Below are 20,419 nucleotides of genomic sequence, written 5' to 3'. Positions count from 1 at the left end.
TGCGATTTTTATAGGAATTGTGTTGAATCTGGTCTAGCAAACTTGGAAGTATTGCTATCACAATATTATGTCTTTCAATCCATGAACACGGTCTCTTTCCACTTAAGTATTATTTATTTATTTATTTATTTTATTTTTTGTTTGTTTTTTGTTTTGTCTCTGCCATTTCTTGGGCCGCTCCCGCGGCATATGGAGGTTCCCAGGCTAGGGGTCGAATTGGAGCTGTAGCCACCGGCCTACGCCAGAGCCACAGCAACGCAAGATCCGAGCCACGTCTGCAACCTACACCACAGCTCACGGCAACGCCGGATCGTTAACCCACTGAGCAAGGGCAGGGACCGAACCCGCAACCTCATGGTTCCTAGTCGGATTCGTTAACCACTGTGCCATAACGGGAACTCCTATTATACTTCTTTATTCCTTCCATAAACTTCCTTCAATTCACCAAGAAAATAGTCTTGTTTAATGAAAGCCTGATTTTTGTTATAGGGAAAGAGTATAGCTTGCATTTGTTTAATAGAGTAGCATATTTATTCATGTGTTTGCTAGGGTGGAGCAGAGGGTGGGGGGGCATATTTCCTAATGAGGAAAGATGAAGAGTGATATTTTTAAAATACACCCTTTGTCCTGACCCCTTAAAGATGTGACAGTGCCTTTCTATGGCTTCGTTATGTTTCTAATGGGATATCGTTGGAGTTAATCAGGAATCACCTATTTTCTTCCATTATGTGAGGGTTTTATAATGTTATGAGGTTTATTATACTTCTTTTTTTTTTTTTTTGTCTTTTTGTCTTTTGTCTGTTGTTGTTGTTGTTGCTGCTATTTCTTGGGCCGCTCCCGCGGCATATGGAGATTCCCAGGCTAGGGGTTGAATCGGAGCTGTAGCCACCAGCCTACTCCAGAGCCACAGCAACGCGGGATATACCAACAGGATATAACAGTATCCTGAATATCTGCTCTCATTATAATGAGAAGATAGAAAAGTCTATTCCAACAAATGCTTTCAAGTACTTTGGTATACGTATATTCAAACTTTTTAATGTACTTATAGATACACTAGAGTTTCAGGAAACCAAAGCATTAACTCCTCCCCCCCATTTACTTCCTTTCTTGTGTATAACATAAATCCGCCTTTACAAATATTTCGTTGCCACTTAAAACCAAATATCTTTTAAACAGATTTGAAATCAGGAAAAAACTGAAAACAGCCAAAAAGAAAGAAAAGAAAGAAAAAAAGAAAAAGCAAGAAGAGGAGCAGGAAAAGAAAAAGCTGACACAGATTCAAGAATCTCAGGTAGGAATTTCAATGGTGCTCATTATCCAAAGAATAAAACCTTTATTTTGAGTCTGTATGTGTTTATGTAAAAGATGTGTTTGTATTCATCAGCCTATTGCAGTTTGTGCAGGACTATTTATGTCTTCCTCTTCTAGGTTTCATTGATCTCTGGACATACTTCACCATTAGCTCTGCTGTTTAACTCTTTAGGAATTCTACTCAAGTCTGAATTTAAAAAGCAGCTTTTGGGTGTGTGAGCACAACGTATGGGAGAGTTGGTAAACATCCTGTCTCAAGTAGCCACATTGGTTATGATGTTTACTCAGGTGTATGTCATCTTGGACTTGGTTATAAATGTAGCTGGAAAAATTAGTCATCTCTGCATTTATCGCAAAAAAAGCTTTGTTGATGGTAACAAATATTGACTCTGATGTAGGGAGTTTATTCATATATTGTTAGGCTTTCCATTTTATTAGGCAAGTAAGACAGGGACTGACTTTACTGCCGTATTCTCTTTGTCCACAAGAGGATGCTCTCTTGCCTTAAACAGACTTAAGTTTCTGCAGCTAATGTAGATTTCACATTGGAGAACTGAATGATTGTTAGGTATAGAGAATATTTTCACCAGCTCTTGGTAAAGCAAACCATCCTACGCATCTTTGCCTTCCCAGGTGACATCCCACAACAAGGAACGACGTTCCAAAAGGGATGAGAAACTAGATAAGAAATCTCAAGCCATGGAGGAGCTAAAAGCAGAGCGAGAAAAACGGAAGAACAGAACAGGTAAATGGGGGAAATGTAATGGCTACTTTGTGTCTTTGAGCATATGCTTTGACTTCCTGGTGCCAATTATTATTTTTCCTTTTTTTTAGCTCTATATCATAGGCAATTCCAAGCACATACAGAGAATAATATAATGAACCACCATGAACCCATCCTCCAGCTTCAACAATCAACTCATAGCCAGTCTTGTTAAATCTATACTGCTCTCTTCATTTGGGTTTTTGCTTTGGGGTTTGTGGTTGTTTTTTTGTTTGGTTGGTTTTGGTTTGTTTGGTTTTGGTTTTTTGGTTTGTTTTTGGCCACACTCCCTGGGCCAGGGATCAAACACATGCCACACAGCAGTGACAACATGGGATCCTTAACCACTAGGCCACCAGGGAACTCCCACTTTGGGTTATTTTGAAGTAAATCCTAGCATCATCATATTTCAACCACAAATATTTCAATATGTATCTCTAAAAAGATAACTCTTATTTTAAACAGAACTACAGCACCATCATTATACCTAAAAAATGGTAACAGTGAATACCTTAGTATTATCAAACATTGAGTCAGTGTTTAAATTTCTTTAGGTGGGAGATCCCATTCTGGCTCAGTATTCTGGCTAAGCAGTTACGAACCTGACTAGTATCCATGAAGATGTGGGTTCGATGCCTGGCCTCGCTCCGTGGGTTAAGGATCTGGCGTTGCCATGAGCTGTGGTGTAGGTCACAGACACAGCTCTGATCCCCAGTGGCTGTGGCTGTGGCATAGGCCAGCAGCTGCAGCTCCGCTTCAGCTCCTAGCCTGGGAACTTCCATATGCTGCAGGTGCAGCCCTAAAAAGCAAAAAAATTAATAATATTTAAAATAACTTTCTCTAGTTGTTCTATAATTAAAATATACTAATTTGATCATTTGAATGAGGATCTTAAATCCACACATTGTGATTTGTTAAAATGTTCTGAAAGTCTCTTGATCTATAGATTTTTCCTGTTCATCTCTTTTTTCCCCCCTTGCAGCTTATTTGTTGAAGAAAACAAGTTGTCCTGTAGTTTCTTTGAGATGCTGGACTGAGTACATCCCATTGGTGTTATCGAATGCATTCTCTAGTCTCTTGAATTTCCTATAATTTGAAGGTCGAGCTATAGAATTAGACAAATTCAATTTTGTTGTTTCTATTTTGGTGTTTGGAGGGGAAGACCAAGGTTTAGGTGGTAGTATATATACTTCCATCAGGAGATACATAATATCTGATTGTCTCATGTTTTGTGTCATTATCAGCCCTGTTACTTAGCTTTTGCCACAGTAATATGAAATAAACTGTCCCCAAACTCAAATAAACATTCATGGGTTCCTGCTCATGCCTCTGTAGTTCAGCTGGAGGTTGTCTCCAAGTTGCAGGTTGGGACCAGGCCTGGTCCACCTTTCTCTCTCCCTCCTCAGATCAGTATGTGTAGGACACATTCTTCTCCTGGTAATGGCAAAAGTGTGATAGGGGGCAAGCAGAAACCTGAGATGCCTCTTAAGGCGCCTAGACTTGGGGTTGGCACAGTGTCAGGTCCACATTCCATTGGCCAAAGCAAGGCACCTGACCAAGACCAACATTTAATGGGTGGGAGGAACTACTGAGTCCTGTGGCAAAGTGCATGGGTTCAGAAAAGGGTGGGAGTTCATGTTGTGGCTCAGCAGAAACAAACCCAACTAGTATTCATGAGGACACAAGTTTGATCCTTGGCCTTGCTCAGTGGGTTAAGGATCCTGTGTTGCTGTGGCTCTGGTGTATGCTGGTGGCTGCAGCTCTGATTCAACTCCTAGCCTGGAAGCTTCTGTATGCTGCAAATACAGCCCTAAAATGACAACAAAAGAGAGGGAGAGAGAGAAGGGTGAAGAACTGCAAACAATAATGAGTTCTGTCTTACCAGCTGTTGAGACAGAACTCATTACCTCAATCACTTCATCCATTATAAGCTGCAAAATGGTGACATTCTAATGTATCATTCTTTCTTGATTTATTTGTCTACTTCTATAAGAGAAATTTCTCATCAGCTATTTGGTTACCACTAGGTACATACTGTATAGGAAAGGCAGAATAAATGCCTGCTTTTTCATTCCTTATTTACTGGTTTTCAAAAGAATGAGATAGTTCCTTTGCAACCTCCAAAGGTAACTACTGAGGTTTATTTATTTTGAATATCCTTGTGAACTCATGGATTTTTAACATATTTTATGTTTTTACTCCATTGCTATTATTATTATTATTATTATTATTATTATTATTATTATTATTGAGACTCAGAGTGTTTTATCTTCAACCAGTTGTAGTAGCCTGAGTCCTTTTTACATAAAACCCCTGTAGTCTTTTTTTTTTTTTTTTTTTTTAAGGGCTACACTCACAGCATATGGAGGTTCCCAAGCTAGGGGTAGAATCAGAGCTATAGCAACACAGGATCCAAGCCATATCTGCACCCTACACCACAGCTCACGGCAACGCCAGATCCTTAACCCACTGAGCAAGATCAGGGACCGAACCCTCATGGATACTAGTTGGGTTACCACTGAGCCACAACAGGAACTCCAGTATCTTGTACTTTTCTCTTTCACCCCTTGCCTCCCTTCCATGGTAGGCAACTGCTTTAAAAACATTTTTTGTATCCTTTCTTTTTATTTTTTAAACAAAAGGACATAGATTCAGGAGTTCCCTAGTGGCATAGCGGGTTGTCACTGCTGAGGTATGGGTTTACTCCCTGACCCAGGAACTTCCACATACTGGGGGCATACCCTCCACCCCCTCTGCAAAAAATGACACAGATTCATTCACCTCCCATCTTATCTTAATGGTGGTGCATTATGCATACTTTTTTCTAGCTTGTTTTTTTTTTTTCACTTATCCATATATCCTAGAGATCAGTCCTTGGTTTTTATGTCGAGTAGTGGTTGGCAGACTACCTGCTTTTGTAAATAAAATTTTATGGGAATACAGTGATGCCCATTTGTTTCATAATCATCTATGGCTTCTCTCTATCTTCAGTAGCAAAATTGAGTAGTTGTTGATACAGTGACCACATGAAGCACAGACTTGAAATATTTACTGTCTGTCCATTTAAGACATTTTCTGACTCAGAATGTAGTGCCTGCTCTGCTGATGCCTTTTTACAGCTGCAGGGTAGTACCTTGGGTGAATGTGCTAGAGGTGACTCAGCCACTGCCCTGTGCGGACATGTGTCTTATATGTGATAAAAGACAACTGTCAGGAGAGACGGTGACCCTTTTTGCCCACTTAGTGATACTCTTCCAGGCCTTCCCCCCCGCCACCCCGTCTCTCGGGGCTTGACATTTAGTACCTGATGAATTTTAACTTTCAGGTTTAATATCCAAGTAGTCACAGTCCAAGCCAGAGGGGATGGAGCTGTGTGCTGAATCCTTTTCCATGTTCCAGTTCTTTTTCTGGCATGGAACATGGTTCAGTTTCTTATTGAGTGAACAAAGGTAAACTTTTTTTTTTTTTTTTTTTAAGCTGAACTCCTCGCCAAGAAACAGCCATTAAAAACCAGTGAGGTGTACTCTGACGATGAGGAAGAGGAGGAAGATGACAAGTCCAGTGAGAAGTCAGACCGCTCATCCCGAACATCGTCATCTGATGAAGAAGAGGAGTAAGCTGTGTACATTTTGGGCTAGTAGTCAGGATAGGTGTGTTCTTTGGGGAAAGGCTTAGTGTACGTAGTTTCCAAAATTTCCCTGTTTGGGTGGCGAACTTTGGTTTGGCTCCGTCCTCTGAATTGGTGAACTGAGTCCCCAGCACATCAGCCCAAAATATGCTCCTGCCCCTGGCTCTGCCTGCACTGCTGAACACTTCATCAGGGTGGGGCAAGTGGGAGCTGACTTCATGTCACCCTCAGGTTGGCCCAGAGCTTCCATTAGGTTCTTACTCTGGTAGATTATCTGGGATCCAGCCTCATTCGAAACAGTTTATATTCCTGGTTAGGAACAGGATTCTGTTCTCACTCTTTCCTGTTGCTTCATTTATTTCTCCTACTGTATTAAATCACACGTACTTGGGTTAAGTTTTAAGAAATAGTATTATTTACTGACCTTGATCTGTTTTTATGATGAACATTTTACCCAGTGTCCTTCGTTCCTCACAGGAAGGAAGAGATCCCTCCAAAATCACAACCAGTCTCCTTACCTGAGGAGTTGAATCGGGTTCGATTATCACGGCATAAGCTGGAACGTTGGTGTCACATGCCCTTCTTCGCTAAAACTGTCACAGGATGTTTTGTGCGGATCGGCATTGGAAACCACAACAGCAAACCAGTTTACCGGGTTGGTATTTCTCTATGTGGACAATTGTCCATGTTTTAAATATAGTGATTCTCAGCTAGGAGTGGGAACTACAGAACAAATCTGTCACCTTTCTGCTACCATTTGATGGCAAAAATAGACTCCAGCCGAGATGCCTGGAGTAATGTGACAATGTGAGGTAACCAGGTATCAGGCGTGACTTTTTGCCACGAAGAGTATGGGGAGCCCAAGGGTTTGGATTTAGAATAATTTTCTCTATCCTTCCAGATAAAAGCAAGAACAGCGACACCTAAGAAGTATGTGTTAGGAATTAACACATGTAAGCTTTGTTCATTTGAAAAATAAATAAATGAAAAATTTCCTTGTTACATACTAAGTGACTTCTGGAACAGGGAATTACATTGAGGTTTTATTAAAAAACAAGCAACAAAAACCTCCAACCTAATAGAGGTTATTTTGTGGGTTCCAGCCCTGCTTCTGTGGTCCTCTTGACTGGAAACTTAGCTATTTGATTTTTTTTTTTCCTTGTTTGTTTTGTTCTCAGTTGTATGGGTCTACGTGTTTACCTCCTTCTGTGAGGACCAGTGGCCATGCCATGTCCCAGGAAGCGTGGCAGCAGAAATAGACCTCCTGGTCTTCACATTTGATTGAAACCCAAGTGTCCCCCTGGTATGGTAGAGTTAAGTTGGAGAGGAAGCCCCCAGCGGGCTCCAGCAGGCTGCCTGTCTCCTTAGCCTGGCGCTTGCTTTTTCCAAGCACAGGGCTCCTGGTGCTTCACTGTCTGCATTCTAACCGTGAGAAAAGTGTCCAGACCACTGGCAGCTGTGGGCTCCTCCCAGTACACAGTTTCCACTCAGGCAGATGGAGCCAGAGGGTGGAGAGGAGTGCTCCAAAAGTGTCTTTTGTGACTGGTGTCTCTGTCCTCACTTAGGTTGCCGAGATCACTGGTGTTGTGGAAACTGCCAAAGTTTACCAGCTCGGTGGCACCCGGACAAACAAAGGGCTACAACTAAGGTAGGAGAGGTGCTTCCGAGGCAGCTTCTGCTTCCACTGCAGACAGGCACTGCCTACCTGGTTGGGCTGTTATTCTCTCCCAGTGTGCTGTTTCTTGTTACAGTAATACTGTGTGCATTGTCCCCCAGTGAACCTGGAGGAAAACTTGTATTCTGCTGGTGCCTCTAGGGAAAGTAGGATATCTCTCTCTCATAAAAGAAGTCATGGATATGGAATGATGGGACACGAAGAAGGGGGCAGTCAGACTGTGAGACCTCCTGCGCCCAGACTCTGGCAGGCATTCCTCAGTGAGCATGGTCAGGAGGCTGGCTTTTGGACCTGGCTCCATCATTAACTAACCTCATCTTTGACAAGCCAGGTCACCTTTTGGGACTTAGTTTCTGCTTCAGTAACACAATATTGACGGAATGTCAGCTACCTGCCACTGTTCTAGGCACCAGGATAGAGACAAGAATAAAATACATAAATCCCTGTCCTGTTGGAGACTGAAAATTCTAAAGACCTCATACGGGACAGAAAAGAAGTAGTTTACCAGGTCACTGCAAATAGCAGTAACAGACACAGCTCTACCACGGTCTTATTTGGACTCTTCCATTCCCGTCATTTCTCTTGGTCTATTTAAAAAGAGCCTGTTGGGGAGTTCCCATCATGGCGCAGTGGTTAGCGAATCCGACTAGGAACCATGAGGTTGCGGGTTCGATCCCTGCCCTTGCTCAGTGGGTTAAGGACCTGGTGTTGCCATGAGCTGTGGTGTAGGTTGCAGACGTGGGTCGGATCTGGTGTTGCTGTGGCTGTGGTATAGGCTGGCGGCTACAGCTCTGATTAGACCCCTAGCCTGGGAACCTCCATATGCCATGCCATGGGAGCAGCCCTAGAAAAGGCAAAAAGACAAAAAAAAAGAGAGAGAGAGAGAGAGAGAGAGAGCCTGTTGTTTGAGTTCCCTGGTGGCACAGCAGGTTAAGGACCTGGTGGTATCACTGTTGTGGCGCAGGTTCCACCCATGGCCCAGGAACTTCTGTATGCCACAGGTGCAGCCAAATAAATAAAGCCAGTTGAGGTTAGCAATCGCCACGACATGCAGAGAGTGACTCTCTGGGAGGGTGCCTCTGCCTCACTTGGCCAGCACAGGAGTAGTAGAAAGGCAGTATTCTTTCTTTGTAGGGAATAGAGCTTCCTGTCATTCAGATGTCTACATGTGTATGTCTATAGAATATTTCATATTTTGGATGCCAGTTGACTGTGACAGAGTTTATTGTCAATAGACTTTTTCATTTTTTAAAGTTGTATTGAAGTATAGTTGATTTCCGGTATTGTGATCATTTCTGCTGTAAAGAGACTTTTGAAGCACTGGCCAGCTCTACTTGTCTCCAGTGCTCGCTGTGCTTCTTAATCCTGGCTGCCAATTAGAACAACCTGGGAGGTGTTTTTGTTGGTATAATTTCAGTGCCCACGGATTTTGATTCAGTTAATCTAGAGTGGAGCTTTGGCATTGGAATTTTTAGAAATCTTCCTAGATGATTCTAAAGGATAGTCAGGATGGAGACCCACAGAGGTAGGTAGTGTACAGTCTGGCAGGGTCACTCCATTGGGACTGCAGTCAACACACCTGTTCCTAAAGATGCTGTCTCTTTTTTTCATGTAGGCATGGCAATGACCAACGAGTGTTCCGCCTGGAGTTTGTCTCAAACCAAGAATTCACTGAAAGTGAATTCATGAAGTGGAAAGAAGCGGTAAGTGGCTTGACAGCACCTACTTAGCAGTTGTTCATGAAAACACTAGAGAGCTTCTTGGCTAAATTCTTTCTTGTAAATAACTTTTATCTTGTTTTGGTCCAGATGTTCTCTGCTGGCATGCAGTTGCCCACTCTAGATGAAATCAATAAGAAGGAATTATCTATTAAAGAAGCTCTTAATTATAAATTCAATGACCAGGACATTGAAGAGGTAAGAAACCTGGTACCCCAGAGCTGGGCGGTTCATCAGGAACCAGTGTTAGAGGAGATCACGCCTTTCTTTTCTCTTCTGTATCTTGACGTTTTTAGCTATGCTACTCTTGCATGAGGACGAGGGAATACTAATATTGTTGCCTTGCTGTTTATGGTTCATCAAGATTTCCTCCATACCTTCTCACCAGAAGTCAAGACCAAAGAGGTGTATGCAGGGCTCAGGGATCTATAGTTTGCTAGGCTTGGTTCTTTAAGTTTTCTTTCTCTGGAACATTTTGGTAAAATTCTTTGAACTCTGTTCTCTCAGACAGCAGCTAGCCCGACAGTCCTAGGTCCTGGGGCTGGGGCTGTTTGTTGCACATTCCTTTAGACTGTCCCAGAAGAATCTCTGGCCCTGGAAGCAGCAGAGCATCCCTTGAAATGAACTGGCTCTGTCTCTCTGGGGCGTGGCACTGCTATAGGCAGAGCAACCCCGTTTAACCACCTCCAAAATGGCCTCACCTGTCATGGCCACTAAAAATACTTTAGAAAGATATACAGAAAAGTGCTGAATTCGGAGTTCCCTTGATGGTGCAGTGGAAACAAACCCGACTAGTATTCATAAGGATGTGGGTTCTATCCCTGGCCTCACTCAGTGGGTTAAGGATCTGGCGTTGCCATGAGCTGTGGTACAGGTGGCAGACTCTGCTCAGATCTGACGTAGCTGTGGCTGTGGCATAGGCCGGCAGCTGCAGCCCCAATTCAACCCCTGGGAACTTCCTTATGCCGCAGTTACAGCCCTAAAAAAGACCAAAAAAAAAGTGCTGAATTCATTAACTTGAGATATCTTGGTTTTCTTTTTGTCTTTTCACAAAAACTCTTATATATCCTGGCCCCTCCCTTATCTTTATCTGAGAGGCTGTATCCCAGGCTTATATCCTCAGTAATGCCCCAAATAAAGCCTAACTCTCAGCTTGGGGGGGAAAAAAAGTTTAGGAATATCTTACTGTTGGTATCTTCTCTATGATACAGATTGTAAAAGAGAAAGAAAGGTTCAGGAAAGCTCCGCCCAACTACGCTATGAAGAAGACACAGCTGCTGAAGGAAAAGGTGAGGACTGTGTGCGAACCTCTTGCCCTGTTCTGTAAGGAGCCTGGGAATCAGACTTGTTCATCCTCTGCCAAGATCGTGGTGGCAGGACTGGAAGAAAGTGCTGGGCTCATACGTCAGCAACACAGTGTTTTTTTGGCACCTTGGCAGCGTCCCTTGGCCATTTTCCTTTCTGTCAGTTGAAACCGATCTTGCTTGTTCCATTCTCCTTACTTTCTAGTCACTTTTGTTTCATGTGTAATAAGATAGACCCCAGACTAGTAGCAGCACTGAGTCTGAACAAATAATATGGCCAAGCTCAGCCAGGGTGGGTGGTGTTCCATTCTTCACAGCAGGGTGGGGCAAGCCTTGTTACAGTGAGTTAGTCAGTCATATGGGGCCTGGGTTCTCAGGTTCATGTTACATATCAGTGCTACCAAGGGCCCAGTGCCAGCTAGCATATGGGATGGTCTTAGTCTATTAAAAAATATACTTTGTGTTTATAAAGTCTGCTTTCAGTATCCTTTCACACCTCCTGTCCTTTATTCATCATGTGAGACATCCTGCCTGTGCTGGAAGTAAGGGGACACTCGATAGAGAGCCAGTCATAGCCAAAGTCTCCCACATCTCTCTGTGTGCAGGCCATGGCTGAAGACTTGGGGGATCAGGACAAAGCCAAACAAATCCAAGACCAGCTGAACGAGCTGGAGGAGCGGGCAGAGGCCCTGGATCGCCAGCGGACCAAGAACATATCTGCTATCAGGTGCGTTACAGAGCCTGTTTTGGTTGCGCTCTATCCTTGGCCCACAGACCTTGCCTCAGTTATCAGGCGAGCCGTGGCCTTGGACACATTGTGCCACACGGACTGAGTATCTCCGGGGTCAGGGCTCAGTGGTTCCCTCCCTCCTTCATAGCCCACTGACTCATCCGTCTTACTCACCCCACAGTTACATCAACCAGCGGAACCGGGAATGGAACATTGTGGAGTCTGAGAAGGCCCTTGTGGTGAGTAAGCTTTATCTGGATCACTGAAAATAATCTTTAATTATTAAGACAACATGTAATCTTGTCTGTTTCTTGCTGGAGTTTTTTTTTTTTTTTTAATTATTGAAGTAACATGTATACTTAACATATATAGATTCTCTGTATGAACACATACACCACATAAATTGTTAATTTATAATGAAAAGCAGCAGTCTTCTGCCCGGCCTTACCCCTCCTCATCTTTATTTTTTTTTTTTGGTCATGCCCGAGGCATCTGGAAGTTTCTGGGCCAGAGATCGAACCTGTGCCACAGCAATAACCAGAGCCATAGCAGTGACAGTACTGGATCCTTAACCTCCTGAGCCACCAGAGAACTCCCCCTCCTCATCTTTAGATTCTAGTCCATGCATATTCAGTTTCCAGTTTCATTATTTTGGCTGTTGCCCCCGTAATCCGCGCTGGTGTTCTTGAAGGGAAGATGATGATAGACAGCCTGCGAGTTTTTTCAAGCCCTTGCAAAGCTCGTTATTTATCTGTAAGCTTATAAGGAATGAGAGGCAGGGGAAGAGAGATACAGTTCTATAATGCGTGCTTTCTCTTTCAGGCTGAAAGTCACAACATGAAAAACCAACAGATGGATCCCTTTACCAGGCGACAGTGTAAACCTACCATCGTTTCTAATGTGAGTGTCTAAAGAGGACGTTTTTAGTCAGGACCTAGATTCTGGGACATAAAATGAATTCCATTAGGAGATGAATAAAGAAGTTAAAAATAATACTGTCTTAGTGGGATTTGCTTGCCTCAAACTCTTGGGTCTGGATACTTTTTTATCTCGCTATAGGACACATAGGTAGTGAAAACCTGGCATGGATTTGTAGAAACCTATGGACTAACCTCCTGTGCCAGGGTGGGTTTATCAGCGCAACAGATGCGAGGAAATGTGTAGGCTGGGGCCTGGCTGGGCTGGACTGGTGTCAAAGCTTTTCACTGCCTCTTCCCTCAGTCTGGAGGGAAAACCCCACTGAGCTGGTGATGGGTCTCCTGTGGTGCTTGTGGTGGTGGGTAGGACAGAATCTGGCGGTAGGACTGTGTGAGTGTTGAACAATCTCTAAAATAACTGAAATTTCTCTCAGTCCAGAGACCCGGCTGTTCAAGCTGCCATATTGGCCCAGCTGAATGCAAAATACGGTTCTGGCGTGTTACCAGATGCTCCAAAGGAAATGAGCAAGGCAAGTATTACACTGGAACTCGGCTGCTGGCCCAGACGCTTCCTGGTCAGGACTTGATTTTCCCCACCTGGAAGAACACGGCGGCCCGCGTGGGCTCCTTTCTCCATCCTCATTATTTACAATGTATTAAACAGCTACTGAGCTTTGGTCAGATGACCGAAATACTAAACCCAGCACCACTACTTAATGAAGCGCTTGACTGGCTTTAGGCAACAGACCTGTAGCTCTCTGATCCATAATTTTCTCATACGTGAAGTGGGGGTAACGGAGTTCTCTTATGGTGCAGCAGGTTAAGGATCTGGCATTGTCACTGCAGAGGCCTGGGTCTCTGCTGTGGCAGGGCTTCGATCCCTGGCCCGGGAATTTCCACATGCCACAGGCACGGCCAAAAAAGAACTAAAGTGGCGGTAATATTGGATAATTCCCTGCCTGTCTCACGGGACAGTTAGAAAGACTAGATGACATGGGAGAATGAGACAGTTGTAAAAGTGAAAGCTCTTTGAAAACTAAAATGTTAAGCCAAGAGAAACTGTCCTTCTAGAAGTCATTTTCTGTCTTTTCCTGAGGAGCCCAGACTGTCCCAGAAATTCCTAAAATCTTGTGGTGTGTTGTCGTAAGCCCACCCTTTCTAGCCTCACACCACAAACATAAGCTTTCCTTTCCTCTCCTCTTTCAGGCTCAGGAAAGAAACTTCTTTGTGGCCTGCCTCTCCTCTCCTCTCTGAGAGAAGGAATTGGAAAAGGACCTTTAGTAAAAAGATCTAACGAACTTGAGCAGGAGCTTTTACCGTTAGTGGCTGCTGCTGCTTCTTGAAGCCCGCTTGCATTTATGCATTTGTAATTAGTTTTTCCTCTTCACGTTGCAGGGTCAGGGAAAAGATAAAGATTTGAATTCCAAGTCAGCCAGCGACCTCTCAGAAGACTTGTTTAAAGTACATGATTTCGACGTGAAGATTGATTTACAAGTTCCCAGCTCAGGTAAGTGAGGGTGGGGGTGGTGATGGCCGAGAACCAGGTGGCTCCCTGGCTTTCAGTCTGCAAGGAAGCCTGACTTTAGGGAAGAAATGGGGTGTCTGCTTACCCGAGTTTATGGTGGCCAGTCTGTTGAGAGAGAACGGGGGTAGTCAGGAAGGCTACCTGAAGGAGTGGCAAGACCAAGGGACCTCAGATGCTGATCTGCTCTTCTTTCCCATAGAGTCAAAGGCTTTGGCCATCACCTCCAAGGCTCCGCCGGCCAAGGATGGGGCTCCAAGGAGATCTCTGAACTTGGAAGACTACAAAAAACGACGGGGGCTTATTTGAGCACACCCAGCCTGCTGCTTCTGACCCTGCATGTCCCGTCAGTGTCCCACCTTTCCTCCTTTCCTTTGATTTGCCCTCACTGGGCTGGAGCAGCAGAAGAACTGGGAAGAGACTCTAAACTGCCAGTCATCTGTAATATACACCATTCGCTGTATAGACTTCCCTTGTCTGCAACATCTCCCACCAACCCCCCCAGGCCCCACCCAGTGTGAACCTGGGTGCTCTCCGGCTCTACCCATGTCTTTAGCTTTGTGTTTGCCTTTTCTTTTTTTTTAAACCAGCGCAGTTCATTGGCCACTCTGCACGCATTCAGTATTACCACGGAGCTGGGATTCTTGCTGGAGCCCCTAGGGCGACGGCAGCAGCACTGGGCAGTCTCCTCTGTGGACTGCTGTGGACCCAACCATTGAACATTTGGCACCTGACCCTTGTGGAGGGAGTGGGGACTGGGCACCTGCAGTCCTCCTTCCTCTCTCCTCATCTTTCTCTTCTTCCCAGCTCTGTGGAAGAAGGGTTTTCAAAACCAATTTAGTTTCCAAAAAGTGTACATTTGTGGGGAGGGTGGGGGGTCTATTTGAGAGAGAGTGTGTATGTGTGTATGTGTCTGTAAGTGTGTGGATTTTTTTATCATTTTTTAAAAATGCAGTACTCTTTGTATCAGTCTGTCATGGGTCTATAGCTGTTTCAGATATTTTTCAGCTGTACTTGAGCATCTGAAACTGCAAGAAAGAAACTCATTAAATGTGATCTTCTTACTAAACAGGCCTGACTGCTGTAGCTGTGTAACTTCCCCTCCCCCACCTCCTTTTCCCCGTCCCCACCCCACCCGGAGAAATCGCCCCAGTTTGCCCCCCCCAAACCCCTCCCACCCCCACCCTGTAGGCTGTATCCTGGCAGGTTGGAGGGGAAGCCCATGGCCAGGTACCAGGGAGGGCAGTGCAGGTGTTTTGCTCAGCCTGTGCGTACAGCCCATGGCTTCTTGGCTGAATGTAGAGTGTGTCTTTCCCCCACCCCATGTACTTGTCTCTTCCTAGTGATTCTGTTTGGCCGTTTCAGCAAGAATAATATTTTGTTCTGTTTTTTAAGAGAAAGTATTCAACATGAATGTGGGGAGGACAAACACAAAAAGATTTAGGTTGCCAATGTTACAAGCATGTGCAGTTTTGTGTGTGTGTATACATATATATATATGATAAGCATATATATTGTTGTGCAGCTAGGGTGAAGCCAGCAAAGAAGTATGTATGTCTTTATGAAATGTTTGGAAAGAGATAAGCTGACTGCTTGATAATCATTCTCAGGTGTAAAGCTCCAAGTGTAAATAAAAGTGGCATTTAACAAATCTTTTCAGAACAAAGTACAGCTGACTATATAAAACAATAACTAAGCTAAAGGAACAGCTGAGAGCTGCTGATTCCAAGAGGGAAAGGAATCTAGAAGCCCCGCTTTGTATTTCGTCACCCTGCTTTCTATAAGAAAGTGGGGTGATGGGAAATCATGGAATTAATCATGTATTTAAACATAAAAATGAACTTGGTAATTCTTCTGGGTTTAGTAGAGCCTCAGTGTTGCTTTAACTTAGTTTACACTTTATTTTATTTTAAAGAAAAAGCAGCAATGGATGGTTTTTAAAAAGAATTGTGACTGTAAAGTTGATAAATGTGACTGTAACACAGCCATGTGGTGGCTGTGACGCAGTTCGGTTGGGCAAAGGAGTGGTGATGGACTCAGTAAAATCATAGATACTTGAATAGTCCATTGACCGAAACTCTATAGACTATTGTGTAAATGTGGAATCACAGACTGTTAAACATCGCCTGGACTCCAGCCGAGTCCCGGGGGCTGCTGGGACCTCTCCTATAATGACAAACTTGGACTTTTTTTTTTTCCTTCTGGTTTTAAAAGACATGAAATTATAGAATCCATATAATTTGCTGGAGTCATTCTGATCCACCATGTAGATCTGTATTTAGTATCATTTGGATTTGGAGAAGTGTTGATTACATTATGGCTGTGTAATAAAATTTTTATTAAAACTGCATCACACTGTAGCCACTTTGCCACTACCTCCCCACATGCAGCTGCTGAAACTTTCGTTCTGAGACGCCAAGACACAGCGGGAAGAAAAGCCAACCAAAGAAGACCGAAAGTTAACTTATCACCTGAATAGCCTGCTTGGTGACTGGAATCAAGGCTAAGGACTTGGAACTGAGATCTTGACCAGGCATGAGACATTGGCTTTGTCTCAATAGCTGGGCTTCTTGGTGGTTAATAGTATTTCTCGTGCTGGGGAGTCGCAGCAGTGGCCCCCTGCTCCACCCCTCCAAGTGGTTTCAGTGTTGAAGGGTGCGGCACCCAAGGGTGCTTTATACATTTTTCACTTCCTTCGAAGAAGCAAAAAGGCCAATGTCCATATGCCTAGCTCATGATGTTATAGGTCTGTTTGTCTGTCTCACTTCTGACAGGTGCAGGGAAAGTCTACTGCCTACAACTTCTCTTCAGAAAGAATGCTTTTGTTTTCTTTGTTTCTGTGAAGTCGTGACCTGTCACTCAAACTGTAAAGATATTTGTAAATAAACTTTATGCCCTGTTTTAACAAGGGAATCAGATTTAGTTCAAGGACTGCATTCTGAGTGGCAACTCTGCAAGTCATGCTTTAAAAGTCCAAGAGAGCCTCTTTCACTTGCTTTCTCTCCTTCCCGTACTCTTAGCCCAACCCCTCCCCCAAAGTGAAAGTGCCTGTTGTCAACTCCCCAGAAGCCTCTCTTGAAATGGTAATTGTCTAGAGTCAGAAAACTGGCCTGGTTTACTTCCTACTTTGGAAGATACCAACAAGCTTTAACGGAGCGAGGTAGGCCCTTGCTACACTGCTGTACCCTTCTGAGAGTCTGTTCCTTCCCAGCTTTCAATTGGCTAAGGCACAAGTCCTTTGTTACTGTTTTGTGCCTAGCATGAGTGTGAAGGAATAACCCAGGGGCTGTGAGTGTGGCTATGGAGGAAATATTGATGTCCTTCCCTCATGGCCCAAGCTGGGGAGATCTGTGAGGGCTCCCTGCCCCCACTGCACGAGGCTCGTTCTTAAACCTTTCTGACCTGAGTTAGCTAGGAAGCAAGATCCTGGATCGGTTCTCCTTTAGTGATGGGAAAGTGGGAGGTGACAATCACAATAGTAAGCCCAGTCCGAGCCTGCCTTTGGTTTTGGAAGGGGTGGGTCCCTGGGGCTCACCCAGCAACTGGGTCTAATGAGGTTTTCCTCAACACCCTATGGCTCCAGCCACCTGATTGGGCTCCCTGGGCCCTGGAGAGCAGAGATTCTGAGCTGATGACAGCCAGTCCAGTTATTTCCCAGGGTTCCCTGCTGTGAGGCAGCCACTTGATGTGACTGCCTCAGGAGGAGGGATGCAAAGGGAGAGGGTACAGGGATCTACTGACTATTTTCTGGAGTTGGGGGGGCAAGGGGAGGGAGTACCTCCTTGGGTGTCCTGGGTAGTGGTGTGTCCAGGAGCAGGCAAGCCATGGTTCTCTGGCTCAGATTTTTTTTGGCCTGACTTCCCTGACCAAAGGGGGCCGCTGAACTCCCTTGGAGGGGAGAGTGTTGGAGGGGTTGGAAGGAACAGCAGCACTAAGGGGTGGGAAGAGAGCCGCAACCTGCTTTCTCCATTAGGTTCCCCATGCCAGCCCCAGCACCAAAGTGTCTTGGCCCTGCATAGGGCTTAGCCAGCACAGCACAGGCACATCTAGGGCTTCCAGACTGCTCTGGACCTGAGGGAAAGCCAAAAGCCACAAAGCAAATGGGCTCAGTGCATGATTCATATTCCAGCTCTGTCACTTACTACCTTGGGCTGAGCTGGTAAATTCCTTTGAGCCCAAATTCCCCATCTTTAATATTAGATCTTTCAGGACCCTGTTAAGGATTAAGTATCCCTTTCCCCAATAAGGGTTCGATAAATGCTGTCATGAATAAGAGTAGCGGCCGTTGGGCCTCACGAGAGACTGCTGGGGCAGAGTATTAAGGGTTGGGATAGAAGGGGCTATGTGACAAAATATAGGGGTCTGAAGGCACAAAATAGCTTGAGCAACAGCAGGGAGCACTTGGCCCAGCGACTCCTGGTGGCCCCTACCTCTGGGGTCAAGAACTCAAGTCTCCACCTTGAGTCTCCAGTGGGCACTGGGACTGGCTTGGAGACCCATCCAGAGGACGGCTGCTTTGTGAGCCAAACTTGCTGCTGCTATTCTCTCCAGCTTGCAACACACACCCTCTTTACTAATAGCCATGCTAAAAGTGTCCTTCTGCTCCCAGCCCTCAGGAGCTCTGAAGGCCTCCATCTTGCCACTGCTCCAGCAGGCTCAAAAGATTGTGAGTCCTGACCTCCCACCACCATGGAGAGTAATTAAAACATAAAAACAGTACCATCTCTTCAGCAAGTGGTGCTGGGAAAACTGGGCAGCTGCATGTAAATCAATGAAACTAGAATACACCCTCACACCTTGCATAAAAATAAACTCAAAATGGCTTGAAGACTTAAACATAAGACACTATAAAACTCCTAGAAGAGAACACAGGCAAAACATTCTCTGACATAAACTGTACAAATGTTTTCCTAGGTCAGTCTCCCAAGGCAATAGAAATAAAAACAGAAATAAACCAATGGGACCTAATCAAACTTACAGCCTTTTGCAAAGCAAAGGAAACCACAAACAAAACAAAAAGACAACCTAAAGAATGGGAGAAAATAGTTGCAAATGATGCAGCCAACAAGGGCTTAATCTCCAAAATATGCAAACAACTCATACACCTCAACAGCCAAAAAACAAACAACCCAACTTGAAAATGGGCAGAAAACCTAAATAGACATTTCTTCAAAGAAGACATACAGATGGCCTACAGGCACATGAAAAATGCTCAACATCACTAATTATTAGAGAAATGCAAATCAAAACTACAATGAGGTACCACCTCACACTGGTCAGAATGGCCATCATTAAGTCTACAAACAACAAATGCTGAGACAGTATGGAGAAAAGGTAAGCCTCCTACACTGTTGGTGGGAATGTAAACTGGTACAACTGCTATGGAAAACAGTATGGAGGGTCCTCAGAGAACTAAATATAGAACTACCACATCATCCAGCAATTCCACTCCTGGGCATATATTTGGATAAAACTACAATTCAAAAAGATACATGCACCCCTATGTTCATTGAAGCACTATTCACAATAACCAAGACATGGAAACAACCTCAATGTTCATCGACAGATGAATGGATTCAGAAGATGTGGTACATATACACAATGAAATATTTCAGCCATAAAAAGATCAAAATAATGTCATTTGCATCAACATGGATGGAACTAGAGATTCTCGTACTAAGTGAAGTGAGAAAGACAAATACCATGATACCACTTATATGTGGAATCTTATCCCACAGATGAACCTACCTACAAAACAGAAACAGATTCACAGACATGGAGAACAGATTTGTGGTTGCCAAGGGGGAGGGGGGAGAGAATGGGAAGGACTAGGAGTTTGGGGTTAGTAGATACCAACGATTACATTTAGAATGGATAAGCAATGGGGTCCTGCTGTATAGCACAGGGAACTATATTCAATCACTTGATGAAAGATAATATAATAAAAAGAATGTATACATATGTAAAATTGGGTCATTTTACTATAGAGCAGAAATTAACAGAACAATTGTAAATCAACTAAACTTAAAACAAAACAAAAAAAACCAGCACCAAACGGGAATATAAGTGTAAAGCAGTCCAACAAAGTTCTGATGTTTCATGATGACTGACTACCTTGACACCTTCTTCAAAATATCATTTTTTCCCCTCTCTTAGCTGTCAATGACCCTGCTTTGCTAAGTTCAAGTGGAGACCACATCTTGCTCAGCCATAAGCAATTCACCTCTCCTGGAATGCAATGGTCTATATCCACTTATTTTCCCCTGGAGAAGCCTTTTCATCCTTCAGCACTCAGTCAAAAAGTCACCTCCTCTGGGAAGCCTCCCCTGACTGCCTCCCTCCCGCTTGGTTTTGAGAGTACCTAGGCTTCCTCAGCAGCAGCTGCACTGTTGTTATTTTCGAGTCTATCCCTAGCCTGGGAACTACTAGTGTCCTCTGCAGCCTGGTATTTAGCCCAATAAATGTGGGGGGGGAGGGGACGGACGTCCCTCCCCAGCCCAGCCTCTGCGTTCTGGGTCAACTGACCACATCTCTCCCCTTCGTCTTGTCCTCAGACCGCAGTGCACGCAGAAATGAGTCTTGGCTGGACGATGCCGCCTACACTAGAACCCAAGCTGTCCGTCTTATGAGTTCGACCTGAAGCCACAAGAAAAGCAGCTGCAGCAGCTGCTTTTCCCTCTCCCTGAGCCAGTGCGCCAGGGCCTCGCGGAGTCAACAGCTTCAGCCTCTGTTCGGCCCCTGCAGTCCTAGTAACCCCGGAGTTCGGTCCAAGCGCACTGACGGTGGCTGCCCAGCCTCCTGCACATGCGCGCGCTCGCGTCTCAAGAGCGCGCGTCTAGCGGCTTCCC

At 44.6% G+C, this 20,419-nt stretch overlaps 1 protein-coding gene across 1 annotated transcript in view; it reads left to right on the top strand.

Annotated features, from left to right (window-relative positions):
• The window catches only part of RTF1 (RTF1 homolog, Paf1/RNA polymerase II complex component), a 55,893-nt gene extending 39,404 nt beyond the window's left edge, over positions 1 to 16,489 (top strand). Inside the window, exons 5-18 of the mRNA XM_047766662.1 lie at positions 1,180 to 1,294; positions 1,948 to 2,059; positions 5,555 to 5,690; positions 6,183 to 6,360; positions 7,271 to 7,353; positions 8,996 to 9,083; positions 9,189 to 9,296; positions 10,310 to 10,387; positions 11,008 to 11,129; positions 11,314 to 11,371; positions 11,955 to 12,032; positions 12,484 to 12,579; positions 13,445 to 13,556; positions 13,774 to 16,489. Of these exons, the coding sequence (XP_047622618.1) occupies positions 1,180 to 1,294; positions 1,948 to 2,059; positions 5,555 to 5,690; positions 6,183 to 6,360; positions 7,271 to 7,353; positions 8,996 to 9,083; positions 9,189 to 9,296; positions 10,310 to 10,387; positions 11,008 to 11,129; positions 11,314 to 11,371; positions 11,955 to 12,032; positions 12,484 to 12,579; positions 13,445 to 13,556; positions 13,774 to 13,880 (1,471 nt within the window). The 3' untranslated portion in view covers positions 13,881 to 16,489. The remainder of the gene's footprint in view (positions 1 to 1,179; positions 1,295 to 1,947; positions 2,060 to 5,554; positions 5,691 to 6,182; positions 6,361 to 7,270; positions 7,354 to 8,995; positions 9,084 to 9,188; positions 9,297 to 10,309; positions 10,388 to 11,007; positions 11,130 to 11,313; positions 11,372 to 11,954; positions 12,033 to 12,483; positions 12,580 to 13,444; positions 13,557 to 13,773) is intronic.
• Positions 16,490 to 20,419: the final 3,930 nt, after the last annotated feature.

The sequence above is a fragment of the Phacochoerus africanus genome, chromosome 2 (assembly GCF_016906955.1).
Source record: "Phacochoerus africanus isolate WHEZ1 chromosome 2, ROS_Pafr_v1, whole genome shotgun sequence".
NCBI classification, from domain to species: Eukaryota; Metazoa; Chordata; class Mammalia; order Artiodactyla; family Suidae; genus Phacochoerus; species Phacochoerus africanus.
This window is presented reverse-complemented; position numbering and strand designations above follow the sequence as displayed.